This window comes from Phalacrocorax carbo, chromosome 6 (genome assembly GCF_963921805.1).
Source record: "Phalacrocorax carbo chromosome 6, bPhaCar2.1, whole genome shotgun sequence".
In the NCBI taxonomy this organism is placed as follows: Eukaryota; Metazoa; Chordata; class Aves; order Suliformes; family Phalacrocoracidae; genus Phalacrocorax; species Phalacrocorax carbo.
In genome coordinates this window covers 41,135,460-41,153,991 of record NC_087518.1, presented here as the reverse complement: position 1 = coordinate 41,153,991, position 18,532 = coordinate 41,135,460, and the positions used below count along the sequence as shown (strand labels likewise).

The window sequence follows — 18,532 nt, the reverse complement described above, 5'->3', positions numbered from 1 at the left end:
TTAGTGACCTAAATTGCAGAACTGTAATATATTTCAGGTATGGAAATGTCTTATCTTTAACTCTGAAGTTTTAAAATTTTTTTTAACTTTACCCCTTTTGAGATTGTATGTGCACAAAACTTATTTACTTTAATGGTATCTTACCACTGCCACAGCAAATTGCAAGAGCTTAGTATGAACCTGCCTGAGAGCATCACCTTGAAAATACTGTCCACAACATCGCAGCATGTGGAAGTTTCTGCCTGTGCATGATCTTGTGGGACTTGACTTAAGCATAGGCTGAATTTACATAAGCTGGCTGCAGTGATTGGTCAACAAATGCATAGTTGCTGTGGACAAACTGTACATGGGCCAGTTAACACAGGAGATCTTAAAGTTGTTAACTCTGCAAGATAAGTCCGCATTTCAAAAGAGAAAATGTGAATTGGTCACACTTGCAGTATATGCAGTGAATATTTTGGTACAAATAACACCAATCCTTTACACAGCAAGGAAAATGCTGAATGTGCTGTTTCTGTTGTGTAGAGATTATATGGACCGTCTCCTGGATGAAAGTGAAAGTGCTGCTTCCAGTAGGGCTCCGTCCCCTCCTCCTACGACTTCCAACAGCAGCACCAGCCAGTCTGAAAGGGAAGACAGCACAACCACCAACAGTAATCAGAATGGTAAGTGCGTGCCCTGTCCCTCCTAAACAGAGTTGCCAAGTCATCGCAGATGACAAGACAAATGAGAAATTCAGCTTGCCTCTCTAAAAACCAGTCTGTTCTAGTTTTAAATATTTTCCAAGGTGTTAGCAGCTTTAAATTAAAAAAACATAGCTTTTTTAAAAAACATTGCATTTAGCCAGTGGTCACATATTGAAGATAAATCTCCATTAGATTCTTCCTTTTAAATATAAGCCATCTGTTACTGTCTACCCTGTGCTAGTGTAGTGTAATGCTGACTGTGAGGAGTCCTCTGCGGGTTATTTAAAACAACTGAAGTGGGAACTGGGCTATCATGCAGCACACTAGTGCTTCTCCAGTGCTCGGCTCAGGAGCACCGTTGGCTATTCTTACCACATGTGGGGCACTGAAGGGCAGTTAGGAATGGAAGAAGGGCTGGGTCACAATCACTCGTAAAGGAAGAAAACCCCAAAAGCAAGGGAGAGCTGTCCTGAAGGAGCAGAAGTGAAAGCAGTAGCAAGAGGAGGGAGGAGCTTGGGGGCTGAACGTATGCAAATAAATCACAGAGAACAGCATTGGCTTTTTAGTTCAACGAGACTGGTTAGAATTCTGCTTTATTGACCTATCGTAGATTGTTGTGTTACTGCTTATACTTCTGTTCTCTTTCTTACGGTATGTCCTGTAATGCAGGGGTGTCTGCTAATGGGCCAGGTGAGATACCAAATAAAGATGAAGCAAAAGTTGAAGGATTGCATGTAAATGGACCTACCAGTGGCAAGAAAACACCTCATGTGGATCTGGATACAAATGGGTATGAAACTGAAAACCTTTCCATTGACCCAAAACTTGCTCATTCAGCTTCAAGAAACGAAAATGATTTTGAAGAAAAAAATGAAAGACCTCTAAAAAGAAGAAGAATTAACAGCAGTGGAAAAGAGAGTCCAGGTTCTTCAGAGTTCTTCCAAGAAGCAAACTCACATGGGAAGCTTGAAGAACTAGAAACGTTGGATGACTGAATACTAGGAGCTGATTTTATTTCTTGGAGTAAATTTTGGGTGTCTAAAATTTTCAGGGTTGATGGGTTACCTTACAAAATCCAGTTCTGTAAAACAATCTGCTGAGATTTTTTTCTAATACCTTCTAGTTGGCTCTTAAGATCTGATTATTTGTGTTTTTCAGTGCTGAAAAGCAGTAGGAGAATACTCCGTTTCTCAGAGCTGGCACCTGTAGTTCTGGGAACTCTAAGGCTCTTAAAAATATTTGAGAAACAAATCAGTGAGTTACTGCAAAAATACTCCCAGCCTAACACGTTAAAGAAACTTCTGTGTGTAATACACTATTTAAGCATCGTACAAGTGAACAAAGCATCCTATTTGAAGCAGGGGGCTGGTTCAAATGTTGCAGGAAGTTAAAATGAAATACAGAATGCCAAGGCACGCATCAGAGTAGGCACAGGGCCTTCCACTCATGCTGGTGAGAGGAAAGTGTCATCCCATTGTTAAGGAACCCTTATGAATCCTGAAAGTTATGAGCACAACTATTTTTATATATAGAAGTTTTAAAAGGTAAATAAATAAACCAGGTCAGGTTTGTATATGTAAAATTGTTGACATCAATGATGTCTTTCCATATTCTTTATCTGGGCTAAAGAAATACATTCTGTATTTTTCCAGATTTCTTTGTAGCCTTTGAAAGATTTTTACAGTACTTATGTCTTGATTGAACTGTCCTTTCTTAAAACAAAAGCTTGTATAATTTTCTGAACTTGTACAGTTGGTAAACTTTTATGAGAGAATTGATATCCTGAGTCTAATGTCAGCTTCATTTTATTTTGCTGAAGTCTTTTCTAAAAAAAAAAGTCAACAAAAAAAAACCCCAAACCAAACCAATTGATTAAAAAATGCTTATTGGTCACCAACATGTGACAGAAAATGGTAAAACATCAAGAATGGATAGAAGTAATTTGATTTTGAAGACATTTTTCTTACTTCTGTTTCATGGCAAATAGTGACGCTAAAAATTTGTTATGCGTGATGCTTGCGCTGCACAAATTTTCCTGCTTTCGTTTTACATCTTCTCATTTTATTTTGAGCTCAGATAAATTTCATGTCAGCCAAATGCTTAAGTTTACTAACCCTTGTTTGCCAAGATCAGGTGTTTGGTTATCCATTGACTTATTTCCAGTGTATCTGTCATCTGCTACATTTCACTGAGCACAGGAAGGGTAGGGAATGGGTCAATGATTGTGGCTGTATAGGTTAGAAATGGACATGCAGCTGGTAACCTGATCCTGAATTTCTGAAAACTGGTGGACCTTATACAGATGGGTATTTCAGTGGGAGCAGAAACACCACCTACACATGTATGCATTCGGTATATAGAGCTTCACATGGACAGGACGTGAGAGTAGGTACGGATAATTATTTTAAGTTACTATTGAGCTATTTAAAGTGCGAGAAATTAAAGTTCTTTATAAATGTGTGTGGAGGGGGTGATGCTCACTGTCCCACTAGCAAAATTTGAAAGTTGTTGAAGTAGGGTTTACATCCATGAAATAGAAATGGTTTTAATACCTGGTGTTTTGGGTTTCTTAGATTATTTTTTTCTTAAGCCACAGCTACACTTCTACTATATTAAAAATAGGAAAAATTGTTCATTTGTATAATTTATAATCTTATCTCCTCCTCCTGTGGCTTACAGGAGCACTGTTAATTTTTAATTAGTTATTCTTACTCCAAGTTTGTACGTCTTTACGATTCCAGTTTTAAATGTACCGTCCTATGGTTTGAAACTAATGTATCAATCAAAAAAAAAAACAACTGCTAAGGGTTTTGTTTTTTCTTCTTCAACTATGTGTACTTGGACTTCATGGTCATTAATGAGCCAAATCCTCTGGATCTGGTGTGGCTCCATCGCCGTGATGAGTTACTGGAGTGTATTAACCTGCTGTTCCCAGAAATGCTGTGAATGAACCGTTCTAACTGGTTCAGCTGACGTGCAGAAGTTGGCGTCTGCCTAGAATTAGACAGCAGTTTGTGTGGAGATGCACATCAGTAAGGTTTGTTAACACGTGGCCTGCATTAGTCAATGAATTAAATGATTGGTTTAGTAAGAGGTTGCTGTTAATTTTAGTGTCTGGTTTATTAACAGAAACCCGAAGTATCACAGCCTTATATCAAAGATGGTCTTGAGACGGTTTCAGGCCGGGGGTAGTGCAGTCCTTCTAAGAGTCTTTGCAGCTAGAGTCCTATTTTCAATTTTATTTTTACGCGTTTTTGTTTGCAAGTTGGAAATACTCCACAAATTTATAGGACAGTTTATAAGTAAATTGTCTCAGGCTTGTGTGTGAAATACAGCACTGTGTATATTTTCAGGAATGTTGCTTTGTTTTTTATCTTACCTTTTTTCGGTGATACATAGACGAGACCTGACATTCCATAATCAACAAATATGTAATGCTCAGCTAGACTGTAAGAATATTTAATTATAATTTACATTTTGTTTATGCTGGTGTTTTATACAATACTTTGTTCCTGTTCTTCCAAATGCAGCCACTATAACTCGTAAGTCATTGCACTACTAAAGCTATTTAAAATTCTGGAAATATATGATTTCATTTAAAAAGCTTTCAGTGCAGTTTGGAGCCCAGAAGTCTTTGAGCGTGTTTCCAAACTGCACTGAAAATATCACAACTTGCATGTGACACTTGGGTATGTTTTTCAAGCGCTATTGTGATGGGGTCAGCTGGAGCGGCGGTCCTGGATTCATTAAGTGCTTTAAGACTGCAGCCTGAACAGAGAATCCAGTTCAACAGCATCAATCCTTGCTGGGCTTTCTAAAGGATTAAATGTGATGCTAAGAAAACAACCACACACACAAAATATACAAGTTAGTTTTATACATTTTTCCATACATAGTAATTTTGCACTGTTAGTAATTCCTTTCTCTTATCCCAGCTCCCTGTCTGCAATTCTGAAAAACCTTATTAAAATATTTTTTTAAACATTCTGTCTGCATAAAAAAATTCCTGAGTGTTTTGCTCAAAACAAGGGGTAGGTTATTTCTGCTTACGGGGGGATGTAAAGACCTCATCCCCTTGCAGCAGTGTGGTAGCGACTCTGTTACTGCTGCCGTGAAAATGGCAGAAACAATATACCTTTTTCTGATTAAACTTGCAACAGTGTCTCCCGTTCCCCTAAAACCAGGTGGCTCTTGCACCCTCCTTCTTCACTAACGCTAATGTTGCCAGGGCCATTCGGAGCAGTTGTAGACAAGGGCTGGGCGTTACACTGAGGGCTGGAGGGGCAGCGGGGCACCCCGGGGAGAGGTGGGGTTTGCTGTACACCTTAACGTAAAGGCAGCATAATGTAAAGAAGGACAGGGACAAGAGCAAGTTTGGTGCTGCCATGGAGGGCAGCCAGGGCCAGCGATGGCGGCAGTGGGGTAGCTGTGGCTTACAACCGAACAGTTAGTTTTTGTTTCTACGTCCAAGGCCCGGTGCATCGCAACCCTGCTGTTGACTCAGCGCAGAGAGCCCCCGAGCACCACGCAGGAGGTGCAGCAGTGCCTGCTGCAGTGGGCGCGCTAGTGCTGCCTCTGGGACGGCCAGGAGCAAAAGGCGTTGCTCTCATTCCCGCCCCGGGCACACCGGCTCGCCCTACGCACTGTGTTCGCCAACCGGGCCCAGCGTGGGCTTTTTCTGCAGTTACCTTGGGCACAGTCAGAGCACCAGCGGCGTTTTTTTGAATGGGAGCATTAAGCACCTCTTGGCCTGCTCTATCCCCATGAAAGGCATCAACTTAGGCTAGCTGGGGAGAAGGAAAGGGACTGGCTTGAGTGCGGCACTAGGGGTTTGATTGGTGGGTTTTTAGGTCACCCCCCCCCCCATACTTTTTCTCTTCCCATCCTCAAAGAATAGTTAAAGCTGAAAACCCAGGAGACCTCCATCACCTCCCCCTTCTTCCACACAGACCAGAAGGCACAACAAAGACACCCCAACTGGGGTGCTGGGGGGGGGGGCCCTCAGCAGCTTCATAGTCTCCAGCCTTTTCTCACTGCTACAGGGGCACCGGGGCCAGCTCCTGGCCGAAGGCAAGAGCAGGCAGGGTAGGAGGGAAGGGCATTGGTTTATTTGAAGCCAGTACAAAAATACATAGGCACGTAAAATCCTTTTCTTTGCTGTCGTCACTGACTTACTTATATATAAAGCCTGCCATACATTCAAATTAAAAGAGCGACCTTTTAATCACTAAAATGGTCACTTTGTAAATAGATTCTACATAGAAAAAATTTTAGTTGATTAATAGCATAGAAAATACTGTTTTAGGACCTCTGTTCGCTTTCCCAGTGTATACAATAGCATCCAGACCCTGGCACTGAAGTGTGCACAGTTACAAACAAGATAAGCTTTAAAAAATATTTTACCATTTGGACAATAAATCTAACCAGTAGATTCAAAAATAAAAATCAAAACTTTCAACAGACCGCCTCAGCACAGCGAAGTTACAAGCAACCGTGGCAAAAAGTGATTTGCAAATATTTCTGGTCACGCAAGTGAGACGAAGGCACAGGCCTGGCTGCAGGCCGGGGTGTGGGCCCGTACGGCACCGGCAGAGCACCCGCCGCAGGGCGCAGGCATGGTGGGGCGCGGTGGGGCGCGGCCGTTGCTGCCGGCCTCAGCACTGCCCGGCTGCTGGGAACCAGTAATTGAGCCTGGAGCTGATGTGGGAGTAGCTCTGGGTCTTCCGCACAGCAGGAAGCATTTATCATGTTCCACGCCCCCACCCCCCAAAAAAAAAAGAAACCCAAACCCCAAAACAAAACCCTCTGCAGCTGTTGCAAATCCAAGGCTTTACTGAAATTTAGGAAGCAATAGAAGGGGTCAGGGAATTTTTTTGCTTTCTCTGATTCTGAACTACTGGGGGGAGCCCCTCTGAAGGGCTGCTCCTTGCTCCGGGACACACCGGCTCAGCCCTCTGTGCTGCCACGGGCCTTATAAATACAGTAACCACACCAGTCCCCCCACTCCCCATCCTGCTGCCCCCAAAAGGGAGTCCCCCAGAGGGAAGGGAAGGCCCCAGCTCTGGCACTGAGCCGCTCTGGCATGCCTGGCCAGAACAACTCCAGGGATGGGATTTTGGAGCAGGTGGCAGTGCAGTGGCCAGCAAACGCGCTCCACACCTTTACTACCATTACAGAAATTCTCAGTCACATATAAAAACGTCAATGTTAAGCACTCCAATAAATGCAGCTTCACCAAACAGCAGTTACATTTTTAGCAAATATCTTCCAGAAACAAATGATATTGTCTACACAAGCTCTTTTTCCTGGTTACCAAAGCCATGTATACAAAAAAAAACCCCAAACCTCATAAATATATAGTTTTACCAAAAATTTTTTTTAACCAAAATTATAAACAATTCTTTTTAAACCAAAAGACAACCCAGGGACAGACCTAGAAAGAAGTGCTGTCACACAACCTTTAAAATAAAAAAATCAGTTAAAACTGCCTGATATATTAAAAATCCCCTTCTTTTAATGGGTCACAAACCAAAGATGACTTCCTACATCAAAAAACAGACTGCGGGACAGGGCTTAGCCAATGCTGAAGTGCGGGTGCTGCAGTTTGGGCAGGGGCCACACGTGCTCGGTGCTGCAGGGACGAGCAGCAGCACCTGCAGGGCCACCCACCCCCCCAGCCCTGCAAGCTTCCCATTGACTTGCCAGAACAACACGATTCAAGTCCCTGTGCCTCTTCCAGGCACATGCACGGTGCTGAGGGGTGGGAAGGGGATTGTAGGGGCAGAAGCGGCAGCCTTCGCTTTGCAGCAGATCTTCCAGATGGAAGGAGGCTCTGTGTGCCAGGTGGGACGACGTCAGCTCTCCTGCAAACCCTGCAGTTACTCCCTGTTGGATCCAAAGTGCCCTGTGAGGGTCCCTGCACTGAGGCCAGCCCCAGCACAGCCAGCAGCTTTCCCAAATCCAAAGGTTTCTGACCCCAGGGTGGTTTGAGGGAGGCTGCTGGCCCTGCAGAGCTCACCGGTGGCAGGTAAAACCTTCCTGTCGGGAATGTCCCTGAACCTCATAAAAGCAACCTTGGGCAGGAAAGAAAGGGGTGAATGTTTGCAGGGCTTTTGGAAACCAAGGAGGGTAAACCCAGCTTTAAAAGTGGGTTAACAGAACAAAAAAAAACAACCCAAAGAACAACTAACAAATATAAGTTCAGAGAGCACTGAGCATTCAAAATAGCCGTTTTGGCCCAAACCAGGAGCATCCTGCAGAAGAGGCTTTGCTGGGGGAACACCAGCGCTTGCCTTGTGTGGGGCGCAACACCGCAGCTCCCCTCCCTATGCTCTTCTCCCCTGGGGAGAGAAGGGGTTCACCTGCCCCTTGGGGCCAGATCCATGCTGGGTACCATGGTCTCACCTTCCTGCAGCACCAGCATATGCTGCCTGGTCAGAGAGACCAGGCTGGGGGGGGTCACAGGGCAGAGCCAGCCCCTGCACCCATCCCCAGCTGCACCCACTGCTGCACCCACTGCTGGGTGATAGCTGCACCAAGACAAGACACAGCCAAGGATGCTCAGGGTACGGCCCTCAGAACAGACACAGTCCTCCGCCATTCAAATGTGCGCGCTGCTTGTGCCAATCTCTACCGCCAAATCTCAGCATGATTAGAAACCCATTAATTCCTGACGATCAGCCTTAATTAGATGTATTCTTCACGGTGCAGTCAGTTATCTTCCTGATAAGTTGCAAAGGCAGCAATCTAGATTGTGCAAATTAAGAACATCACTGTTACTCCATGGCAGATGTGCTGTATTCCTTCCCACATTCTGCACGTGATCAGCTGAAGAGATATAGGTTGCTTCCAAAAAAAGCCTTTCCCTGGTCACACAGAGCTTTTTCCTTTAATATCCATCTTGATGCCAGCTTCGGACTGCTTGCTCATTTGCTCCTCCGTGAAAGTGATGTAGGAATACACCAGGCTTCCAGCAATACTGCAAAACAGGGTCGGGTACGAGAATGAGACGTCCCAGCTCAGAGCCACAGAAGCGACAGTGCGCTCACTGCACGCTCATGGCTGGCTCCCCCCTGCACTGCACAACACAAACCTGCCACCAGCAGCCTGGAGGAGATGCTGCCTTTTACACCAGTACATTTATTAGTTATATAAACATGCCCTGGGCAGCCACAAACACCAGTTGCCAAAGAAAAGTCAAAAACACGGGTATACCAATGGTCCAGGATCTGCTGCAAGCACCAATTTGCAAGAAAATTCTCCATTTTCCTCCTAAGATCAGATATTTTGTTTAATTTGTACCCAAATGCTTACTAACTTAGTAAGCTAGGCTTACTTATCTTACTAAGTCCCTAGCCTAGTGCTGGATCTGCTCTATCACTGAAGGAACCCTGCTGAGGGACGGGGACAAGAAGGAGACTTTTCACAATGCAGAAATAGACCCCAGACAAGAAAAGGAGACTCTTCCAAAAGCTGCACTAAAATACCAGGTGAAACAGGACACCTTAGTTACACAATTTGGATATGCAACCCTAAGAACAACTTAAATTCGCTGCTAAAATATGCTTGTGCATTCTACCTGGCTTTAAAACAACCTGAGTCTGTCTGGGAGCTCCCCACAGCCTGAGCTGTAAGCAGGGACCAAGCAGTACTGCCAGCAGCACAGGGCTCGCCCCGGGCTGCGAGATGTGGGTCAGCACCACGCTGGCTCCTCTGCTGCAGCGCACGTGCAAATCCATAGGGGTTTTTGTTGCAAGGAGTGTTGACCCAGTCAAACCATTTCAGTTTCACAGCAATTTTTGCTTGCAAATCATAAATAAAACCTGCAAATGCCCGATGTTCTTACCTGATATTTAAACCAATGAAGTTCGTCCATGTAAAAATATAGTCTCCTCCAAAAAACATCCCAATATAGGTTATTAAAATATTCTGCAAAGGAACGAGATTTTAGCAACAAGAGCGTAAGTTTCTATATAGCCCAAAGCAAGTGTATGCTCTATGCATTAAAGCAACATGGAGATGGGAAACCCCAGGCACAGATAGTGTGAAATAGGCAAGCGGTGATAATACTGGATCCAAAGCGGTTGGTTTTAGAGTTGCTGAGAAACACTCCTGAATGGAGGCTTTGATCACTGCTGCTGGGCTGCGATGCTCTCCCTTATCTCAGGCACTAAAGGCAGAAAAACACACAGGAGTGTCCATCTATTTTTGCAACAGGCTCGTTGGGCCAAGGTGACCCAGAGGATCATGGCTGTTCTGGGCATTTTGCATGTCATTAGCCCTGGGGAAGATAAATTCACTGATCACAGCCAGCACCACGCATGGCTGCTTACTGTGACTGCCATACAAACACACACGGAGTAGCTCTCTACTCCAGAGAGCAGCAAAAAAATAATAAATTTAAAAAAATAATCCCATTGGAGCCATCCTCCCCTCTATGCAGCACACAGCAAAAGCCCCAGAGCCTCCATCCAGCCCTTCCCATGCTCCTGCTAAGCAGACACCACTGCCTGTGTGGGCAGAGCCAGGGGATACGCAGTGTTGGAGTGGCACAAAGTGGGCGCAGGGAGGCTGTGGATGCCCCAAGGCTGTTCATGGCTTTTCCCGGAATAACTCCTGCAGGCAGGCAGCACCCTGCCACACCTCCCAGGCAGGTAGCAGGGAGGTGCAGACTGACTCAAGCCACGGCCTTGGAGAGCCACGCTGCCAGGCATATCCCACGTGCTCCACGAGCCCCTGTGCCAACAGTTAAAGCAGCTGTTTAATACAAGCCCCAAGCAACAATTACTGCAACGCTCGCCTGACGGCGGCCCTGGGAACAGAGAAACCACTTACCTTAATGCAGCCAACTATTGTAGTTGTAAGGGCAGAATTATACTGAGTGCAAAGAACCGTGGAGTACATCAAAATAAACCTGCAAGAGGATGAGCTGACATCAGGCTCCAGGACATGCTTCAGGCATTGCCATTCATCTCTGCATCTCTCCCCCTCCTTTCTAGAGATGTATTTGTACCACTAGTTTTTTGGCTAAACCTGTGCTGAAGTAGGGTAAGAAGTAATTTCCACCTGCCATAGCTCTCAGAAATGGTGTCCTTATCAGGACTAAACATTTATATAGAGTAGGTATTTTTTTAAACCGGAACAGCTCAGAACCCCCAACCAGCTGCTGGCTCACAGCTGCACCCCAGCCCTCGGAGGCAGGCAGCACCCGCTGGGGCAGTGTACATGCTTACCCCATTACACACGACAGCGTAAACTGCATGATGAAGACTGTGTCTGCCCAGCCTTGGTACTCCATCGCCTGCAAGAAAACACACCCCTACCCTTAGAGGAAGAAGACACGCAGTAATTCACAGCAAGGCGAGCAACAAACCTCTGACATCAGTTTTCACGTCACAACAGGGAAAAATAAACCAAACCAAAACACAGACCAGCCCAGCGTGACATTCTGGGGCTGTGGAAGGGCTGGCTGCCCACAGCAGCATTGCCTCCCAGCCCAAGCCAGCACCCAGCACACCCCTCCTAGAAAAAACAGTAAATAACAGTCATACCAGCAGGGGAAACCAGGAAAGACATTTCCCAGCCAGCCTTTGTCCAAAATCACCCTCCTGAGCACCCTGTGCAACAGCTGCAGTCACCCACATTTTGTGCATCTAAGGAACTGGCAGCATCAGGGCTTGCTGAGGCAACCCCAATGAGAGCCCTGCCACTGCCACCCACAGCGACAGCTCTCCTAGCTTCTGACATCTGAAAAGGACATGAAAAGTTCATATATAGATTTAGTAAGTTCTGGTGGGAAGCTCAGAAGAGCCTTTACCAGGCACCAGGATTAGCAGAACAAACTGCAACAATTAAGGCATCACGTCCCAAGGGAATTTAATGTATAGGGATGGTGCTGACGAAATGGGTAAAGGAAGTCTGGATTTCATGGTAGGGCTTTTTTTATTGGGGTTTGGACTTTTTTTTTTTGTTAGTTTTTTTGTTTGTTTTGTGGGTTTTTTTGTTCCTTTTTTTTTTTTAATTTAAAGTTACACTCCATGTAGCCAAACCCATGTTTTTGCCAGCTGCAGGTCTGGGGATGACTATGAGAACAAAGTTTCAGCACCAGGAGATGGTTTGGAATGGGGACAGAGAGGGAGGGAGGCCAGAGGGGGGTGCTGCCAGCCAGGCTGGGGACACAAGTCAGAAGGAACATCGCGCAGCTAAACAAGGGAAGTGAAGTGTGAAATCCTGTCCCTGGGGAGGGACAGCCCCAAGCACCAGGACATGCTGGGGCCACCCAGTTCAGAGGCAGCTCTGCAGGGTCCTGGTGGACACCAGGTTGATCAGGAGCCAGCAATGTGCCCTTGCTGCCAAGGGGAACAGTGTCCTGGGCTGCACTGGACAGAGTGCTGCCAGCAGGATGAGGGAGGGGTTCCTTACCCTCTGCTCAGTGTTGATAAGGCCACCCTGGAGTGCTGGGTCCAGTGCTGGGCTTCCCAGTACAAGGGAGCCAAGGACACACTGGCAAGAGTCCAGTAAAGGGCCACCAAGATGAAGGGACTGGAGCATCTCTCCTATGAGGAGAGGCTGGGAGAGCTGGGAGTGCTCAGCCTGGAGCAGAGCAGGCTCAGGGGATCTCACCCATGTGTATAAACACCTGCAGGGCAGGTGCAGAGAGGACAGAGCCAGGCGCTTCCCAGTGGTGCCCACGGACATGACCAGAGGCCACAGACACAAAATGACACACAGGAGGGTCCCTCTGAACACCAGGAAACACTTTTTCCACTGTGAGGGTGACTGAGCACTGGCACAGGTTGCCCAGGGAGGTGGTGGAGTCTCCATCCATGGAGATACCCAGAACCCACCTGGACATGGTCCTGGGCCCCCTGCTCCAGGGGACCAGATGAGCACTGAGGTCCCAGCCAAACTCAGCCAGTCTGTGATGCCCTGAGGAAGTGAGGGCAGAGCAGGGCAATGGCTGGTCCTCCCTACCTCCCCCTCCCAGTGGGGCAGGGACTGGCACAGGGGAGAGAAGGGCTGCCAAGCACATGGGGATCCTGCCACGCAGCTGGGACAGTGCTTTCCAACAGGGACACAAAATGCCAGCCTTGGGAAGACCTGCCTGCAGGCAGTCCATCCCCTTCATCCCCAGGAATTATTTCCAGGGCTTTGCTCGCCACCATCAGCATGCCCATTTCTGCCTCTCAAAGCGTGGCATGACAAGACACCATTACCTTTAATGCTTGTTAGTGAACTACAAGATTTAACACATCCACATGCATGAGCATGGGGGGAGGCTTTCCTGTGCAATCCCTCCCCCTCTCCCCAGCACGGCCCCCCACGATGATGCAGCTCCCCATCACAGCTCTGCCCCCAGCCGTCCCTGTGTGAGACACGTTCAGCTGCACACCCTTCACAAGAGGGTTTTTCATCAGGCTGCAAACGTGGAGTTTCCTGGCAGCATCCCCAACAGAGTGTATCTTTGTTTGCCTCTGGCTGCCAGGAGCTCGGCCAGGGAAAAAAAGAGTTTATTCAAGGGAAAAAAGGGAAGGAGAAAAAAAAGAAAGAGGCCATTTCTGCACAGGCTGAACAGAGGCTGCACAGTGCAGCACAGAGCAACATTTTGCTCCCTGTCCACCAACTCCTGCTTATAAATGAGCACTTTATCCCAAAATATATCCCACTGCATCGCCCGTTATGAAGGGCAGGGCCTGAGCTACCTTCACCCAGTGCAACCACTTCTCCTCACTAATCGCAGCTCATTATCTTAGCAACTGCTTACCGGGGCTCATCATCAGGGCACTGAGCTCCTAATAAGAAAAAAAGGCCACCAGGCTCTGCCTGCCCAGGTATGGCTTGGAGGGGCAAGGGCAGACAGGGTTGTCTGCAGGGGACACCCGCAGCCACAGCAGTCACCCACAGGAGCCTGGGTGGGCAACACCTCCAGCCTTCAGCATTTGCCCTCCCTGCCCATGGAGAGGGGTGCAGGCATGAAAAGCGAGTGCTCTTGCTTAGAAGAGCCAACCAAGTATAGCTGCACATAAGTGAGCATAATAATAATACATAACAATAATACAAATTTCAAGTATATGGAGCTGTATGTAAATCAGCTTGTGCCCTGTTAGGGCAGCATGGGCAAACCAAACTCCAGAGCAATTCAACATAATAACCACCCTAGTAAGAGGGAAGGATGGAAAGAAGTTTGAAGAAGCCCATTTATTCTAAAAATACCAACTTCTTTCTTTTAAATAATATTTGGTTTCCCTACTGCTCTCGCACTTCCCCGTTACAAAAACGCTTGAATGGAGCAACTCTGGATTTGAAATCCAACGTAAGACTTAGAGTTACTTTCTCCTTATGCAGCTTCCCTCCCCACCCCAAAACCCAGCCTCAAACCATCCTTTGCCCCAGCCTCTTCCCTCAGAAGCTACGCAGTACTTATTTGCGCACTGGGGATAATGAACTACTTTGCAGTTGCATAATTTGAGTATTTCCCATTTTATGTAAGAAGGCTAAGTTAGAGAAAAGTGCATTATAACAAACTGTAAAACGTTCTTCTAAGCAACCCATTTTGCCCATAAGGTGTTGTGCCACTAAAGATTTTGCTTTTAGGGACAGGAATCCTACCTTTTGCGCATCTCCGGTGAAGTAGGCAATGGTTAAGGTGGGAAGGATCATAAACAGTGCATTGTAATATAGCAGACCGTATTTTCCCAGCTCCTAGAAATAAGAAACATCTGTATATTTAAATTGGTTCCAAACAAGAACATAAAACCTTATTCATATTGCAACTGAAGACTGGATCTTGTGAGCTAAATCCAAGTGGGATTCTCAGAGAGAGGAGAGACGAAGGTTTGTTTGGTTTGGGGTGGTTTTTTTTTTAAATATATATACACGTTTGTATGTATTTTCTTAATTTATTTATATAAATATATGAAAAACTTGGGTGATGAACTTGCAACAGGCTTTATGGCCACCATCAATCAAAATGCCATTTCTTTGCTGCCGCAAGGCACTGCGGTCATAACTAGCGAAGGGGCAAGGCTCCAGCCGGCGCCGTTCGGCAACACTGGCACCAAGAGCAGCACAGCAGTACTGCCAAACCTTCTGGACAGGAGATTTTGGGAGAGGGCTCAGGTAGCACCGGGTGAGGCTCCCCTCTTTGCCCCCTGAGATGCAAGCGGCTGCCAAACCAAGCGCAACCCTGCAGTGTCCAGAACGAAGCCAAAGGTCAGCCTACCTTTGAATCCAGCTTCTGTTTCACATAGGCACCATTTGCAGCTGTTAAGGCATCGTTAATAAGGATAAAAATATATCCTTCCAGATCGAATGCCAAGTCAGCACTGGGAAGGGAAAAAACCATAAGTTAAAGCTTTAAGCTGTGCAGAGTGCATCACTTGCAAGATTTCTTCCACTTTCTGTTTCGCCAGTAAGTTGTCAGAAAAAGTTAATCATGCAAAGAGGGACTGGGATTTGCGTCAGTAAAACATTCTTTCCTACCAGGGAGCATGTCTGAGGGTAAAAAAAAAAAAAGTCAGCATTTACTGTTTCTCTTCTTGGCACATACCATGGTGCTTGATTCACCTTAGCTTTGCTGGCTGGCCCATGCAGGGAGCCTTCAGAGGCGGAAGAGAGGGGGCAGCAAACCAGGAGCTCACCTAGCAGCTACGAACGCACCAATGATCATAGCGAATACTGTCATCTGAATGCTCCAAGAAAACTTCTTCCTGAAAAGAAATGCAGGAGGACACCACCGTCTTTCACAGCCAAATCTTCACTGAAGTATTCCAAGCACTTTGGAGAACAGCAAAGAGAAGCCTTTCCTCCCAGCACATACAGAGGGGGAGCAAGAAAACCCCAAGCAAACCAACCCATGCAAAGGCAGCAAGTAAAAGCAAGAAAGTTTTAGACAGGTATCTCTGTGATTTTAAAAAAAAAAAAAGGAAAAAAACCAACTTGCAAGTTTATGGGGCACTACAATTCTGCTTACTGCAGCAAAGGGTTCATCTGGGCACAGGGCATGCGGCACGGCGTTGGGGATAGGACCAGCTCAGCACCCCAGTGATGGCCCCGGCAAGGGGGCTGTCAGCACACAGCATGAGCAATTTTGGGGCCTCTGCAAGCCCTCGCAAGGAGGAGAGCTGTTAGCAGGGGCAGATGGGCATAACACCCTCTGCTTCCAAAACTGCACTGCACAGCCAGGCTGCTGCAAGCAAAGACAGAGCACATCCATCTTCCCCTACCCACCTGGCAGCTACACGTCACACCTCATCTCGCCCAGCTCCCTCCAGGCATGCAGAGAGGCAGCGGGGAAAAGGGCTGTGCAGATCAAGACAAGTAACACACTGCTGCTCTCTGTATCCACTTCCTCCGCCCACCCTCGTTCCTAAAACACAGCTTAGAGCCAAAACTCCTGACCACACAGATCTCTGACACACAAAAGCTCACTGACACGCTGCACGTCATTCCAACACCTTCAGACTTCTGTAACTCTAACCGGTAGAAGGGGCTGGGAAGACTCACTTGAGCAAGAATCCTTCGGCAAACATTGTAAACAGGATGGAAAACCTTCGCAGGACAGTGAACATCGGCAGGCTGCAAGAGGAAGGTTTAGCAGGGTGAAAGGGCTTCCCCACCGGCACTGCCGAAACGCAGCTCTGCAGCCACTACCAGAGCAATGCCCCGAGCAGGCGCCGGGATAACGGCTCCAGAGAACAGAGCCATCGGTAAGCCCGCCAGTTTCCTTATGGAAACTCCATTACTCCCACACCCAAAGCGAAGGTATCGCTTATGTCAGACCTAGTCAGGGTGGGGGACCCCACGGACAGCCCCAGACCCTCACTTACAGTGGGCGAGGGCCAGACCTGCGTCTCTCCCTACCCACTGGCTGGTGAAAAGCATTCAAAAACATGCACATGGCTCATTTTAGTGTGGGCAGAGGATGAACCATATTGCCCTGAGCAACTCCTGCTCCAGTCACCCACACCCCTGCAAAACCTTAGGGCCTGGCTGCGAAGACCAGACTCCCCCCCAAGGACCCCGTTGTACACCACCCCAGTAGAGAAAAGCCATCCATACTTCAGTTTCTTTGTGCTGAACAGTCCTGTGATCTGGTTCCCAAAATACAGAAGAGGTAGAGGAAACGTCTAGAAAATTTTAAGAAGGATAACACACTGCGTGAGCGACCAGAGAAAGACAGAGAGCATCCCAGCAGCACCTTCATTTTATAATATATATGAAATTATTTCCACACACAATGGAAATGTTGACACACACGTGTCCCAGCTCCTCAGCCAGGAGCTGCTCCACGGCCACAGGCTCCCGTGCAGCTCACTGCTGCCAGGGCAAGGAGCACAGGCATCCCGCTCCCGAAAAGCCCATGGCGCCCACCGCAGGCAAGCGGCTGGGGCAGAGACCACCGCCCAGCCTTGGAGTGGAAGAGATGTGCCCAGGGAGGGGGCTTACCCGCCGGGGGACATGCCTGTCGAGGTCAGGGAACTTGACTACCCGCAGTGCCTTGCCCGCCCAGAGCACCGCCACCGTCGCCAGCATCTGCAAGAGAGCTGGGGTCAGCCCAACAGCCCCCCACATGGGGGGTCAGGAGGGGATAGGACAGAGGGCACCCCACTCACCTGGCCCAGCCCCACACACAGCGAGGAGGGGAACCTGCAGGCAGAGAGCAGACATCAGTGGGGGTACGCACACTGGGGGGGCCCAGCAGCCATACACCCCCGTTGTGTGCATGGGGAGCAGGATAGCAGCAGCCCCCAGCACCCAAATCTGCAGAGCCCATAGTCATGGGGAACACTGCCCAGCCGTGCAGGGGGTCCCCATGGGAAGAAGGCGGCACTCACGGGGGGCTGGCAGTACAATGAGCTCCCGACAGATAAAAGAGGGGCATGCATGGGGGCCCCAGCCCCACAGCAGAGAGGTGCATGCAGGGGGTGCCAAGGGGTGCAAAGGACCCCATAGCAGGGGAGGCATGCATAGGGGTGCACAGCACTCAAGGATGGGGGGCGCAGGGGGATGCTTGGCTGGTGCACAGCACCCAAGGATGGGGGTGCACGCACAGACGGGGGGAGGAGGGGGGGGTGCATGCACGGGGTGCCCGCTGGCACAGGACACTCAAGGGAGGGCTGCACGGGGGTCTCGCAAGGCGGAGGGGCGCACGCTGGGTGCCCGCCACGCGGAGAGCCCCCAGGAGGGGGGTGACGCTCAGGATGCAAAGGCCCCGGGCGCAGGCCGTACCCGTAGGTGGTGAGGACGCTCTTGTTGACGACGACGATGAGGAAGGAGCTGAGCCCGTAGAAGGCCGCCGCCAGCAGCTTGAGGCAGAGCGTGAGGCCCGGCGCCGCCATGCCCCGCTCCGCATCGCCGGGCGCGGGGGCTCCCGCGGGGGCTCCCCCCTCGGCCCGGGCCGCCGGGCGTCTGCGCGCCGCCGACAACGACATGGCTGCGGGGGCGGGCCGGGGGCGGGCCGGGGCGGGGCCTGCGGGGCCGCGCGGCGCGGGCGGGCGCGGGGGGAGGGGGCAGCGCGGAGGGGTCTGGCGCGGGGGGCGTTGCACGGCGCGAAGGCGGGGCGGGGGGCATGGGCGAGGCCGTGGGGGGGGGGGTGTTGTGCAGCGGCATCGCCCAGGGGCCCGGGGCGGGGGGGCGGCACTGGGGGGCACCGGACGGGGAGAAGGCTTGGATGGCCATTGCGTGGGGAGGGCACCGGGGCGTAGAACCGGGCGGGTGTCACCGCAGGGACAAGGGGACACGTACTCCAAACCCGCTGCAGCACGCGCCCTTTCCTGGGCGGGGGGCACGGGGGGTGCCCTCCCTCCCTCCCGCAGCAGCAGCAGGGCAGGGAGCGCGGCCGGGGG

The 18,532-nt window shown here is 49.0% G+C and overlaps 2 protein-coding genes across 6 annotated transcripts in view; one reads left to right on the top strand and one right to left on the bottom strand.

The window, feature by feature from the left end:
• MIER1 (MIER1 transcriptional regulator) overlaps nucleotides 1-4,673 on the top strand; it is a 42,819-nt gene extending 38,146 nt beyond the window's left edge. For all 5 annotated transcript variants that reach the window (XM_064454871.1, XM_064454873.1, XM_064454870.1 and 2 more), the window contains 2 exons: nucleotides 526-665; nucleotides 1,356-4,673. In XM_064454871.1, coding sequence (XP_064310941.1) covers nucleotides 526-665; nucleotides 1,356-1,681 — 466 coding nt within the window. In that variant the 3' untranslated portion in view covers nucleotides 1,682-4,673. The remainder of the gene's footprint in view (nucleotides 1-525; nucleotides 666-1,355) is intronic.
• Nucleotides 4,674-5,772: 1,099 nt separating this feature from the next.
• On the bottom strand, nucleotides 5,773-18,143 carry SLC35D1 (solute carrier family 35 member D1). Its single transcript, XM_064454876.1, has 12 exons — nucleotides 17,916-18,143; nucleotides 17,300-17,333; nucleotides 17,133-17,219; nucleotides 16,746-16,813; nucleotides 16,191-16,262; nucleotides 15,326-15,394; nucleotides 14,908-15,010; nucleotides 14,295-14,387; nucleotides 10,919-10,986; nucleotides 10,521-10,599; nucleotides 9,532-9,614; nucleotides 5,773-8,664 (listed from the first exon to the last, which is right to left on the bottom strand). The coding sequence occupies exons 1-12, from the start codon at nucleotides 18,116-18,118 to the stop codon at nucleotides 8,556-8,558; spliced, it is 1,068 nt and encodes a 355-aa protein (XP_064310946.1). The 5' UTR covers nucleotides 18,119-18,143; the 3' UTR covers nucleotides 5,773-8,555.
• Between the last annotated feature and the right edge of the window lie 389 nt (nucleotides 18,144-18,532).

Coding starts and splice junctions, on each gene's coding strand:
- SLC35D1 (XM_064454876.1), bottom strand. CDS start 18,118: ATGTCGTTGTCGGCGGCGCGCAGACGCCCGGCGGCCCGGGCCGAGGGG. Junction 17,220..17,299: donor TGTGTGTGGGGCTGGGCCAG/GTGAGTGGGGTG, acceptor GCTCTCTTGCAG/ATGCTGGCGACGGTGGCGGT. Junction 15,011..15,325: donor GGTGCGTTCGTAGCTGCTAG/GTGAGCTCCTGG, acceptor TTCCCTTCCCAG/TGCTGACTTGGCATTCGATC.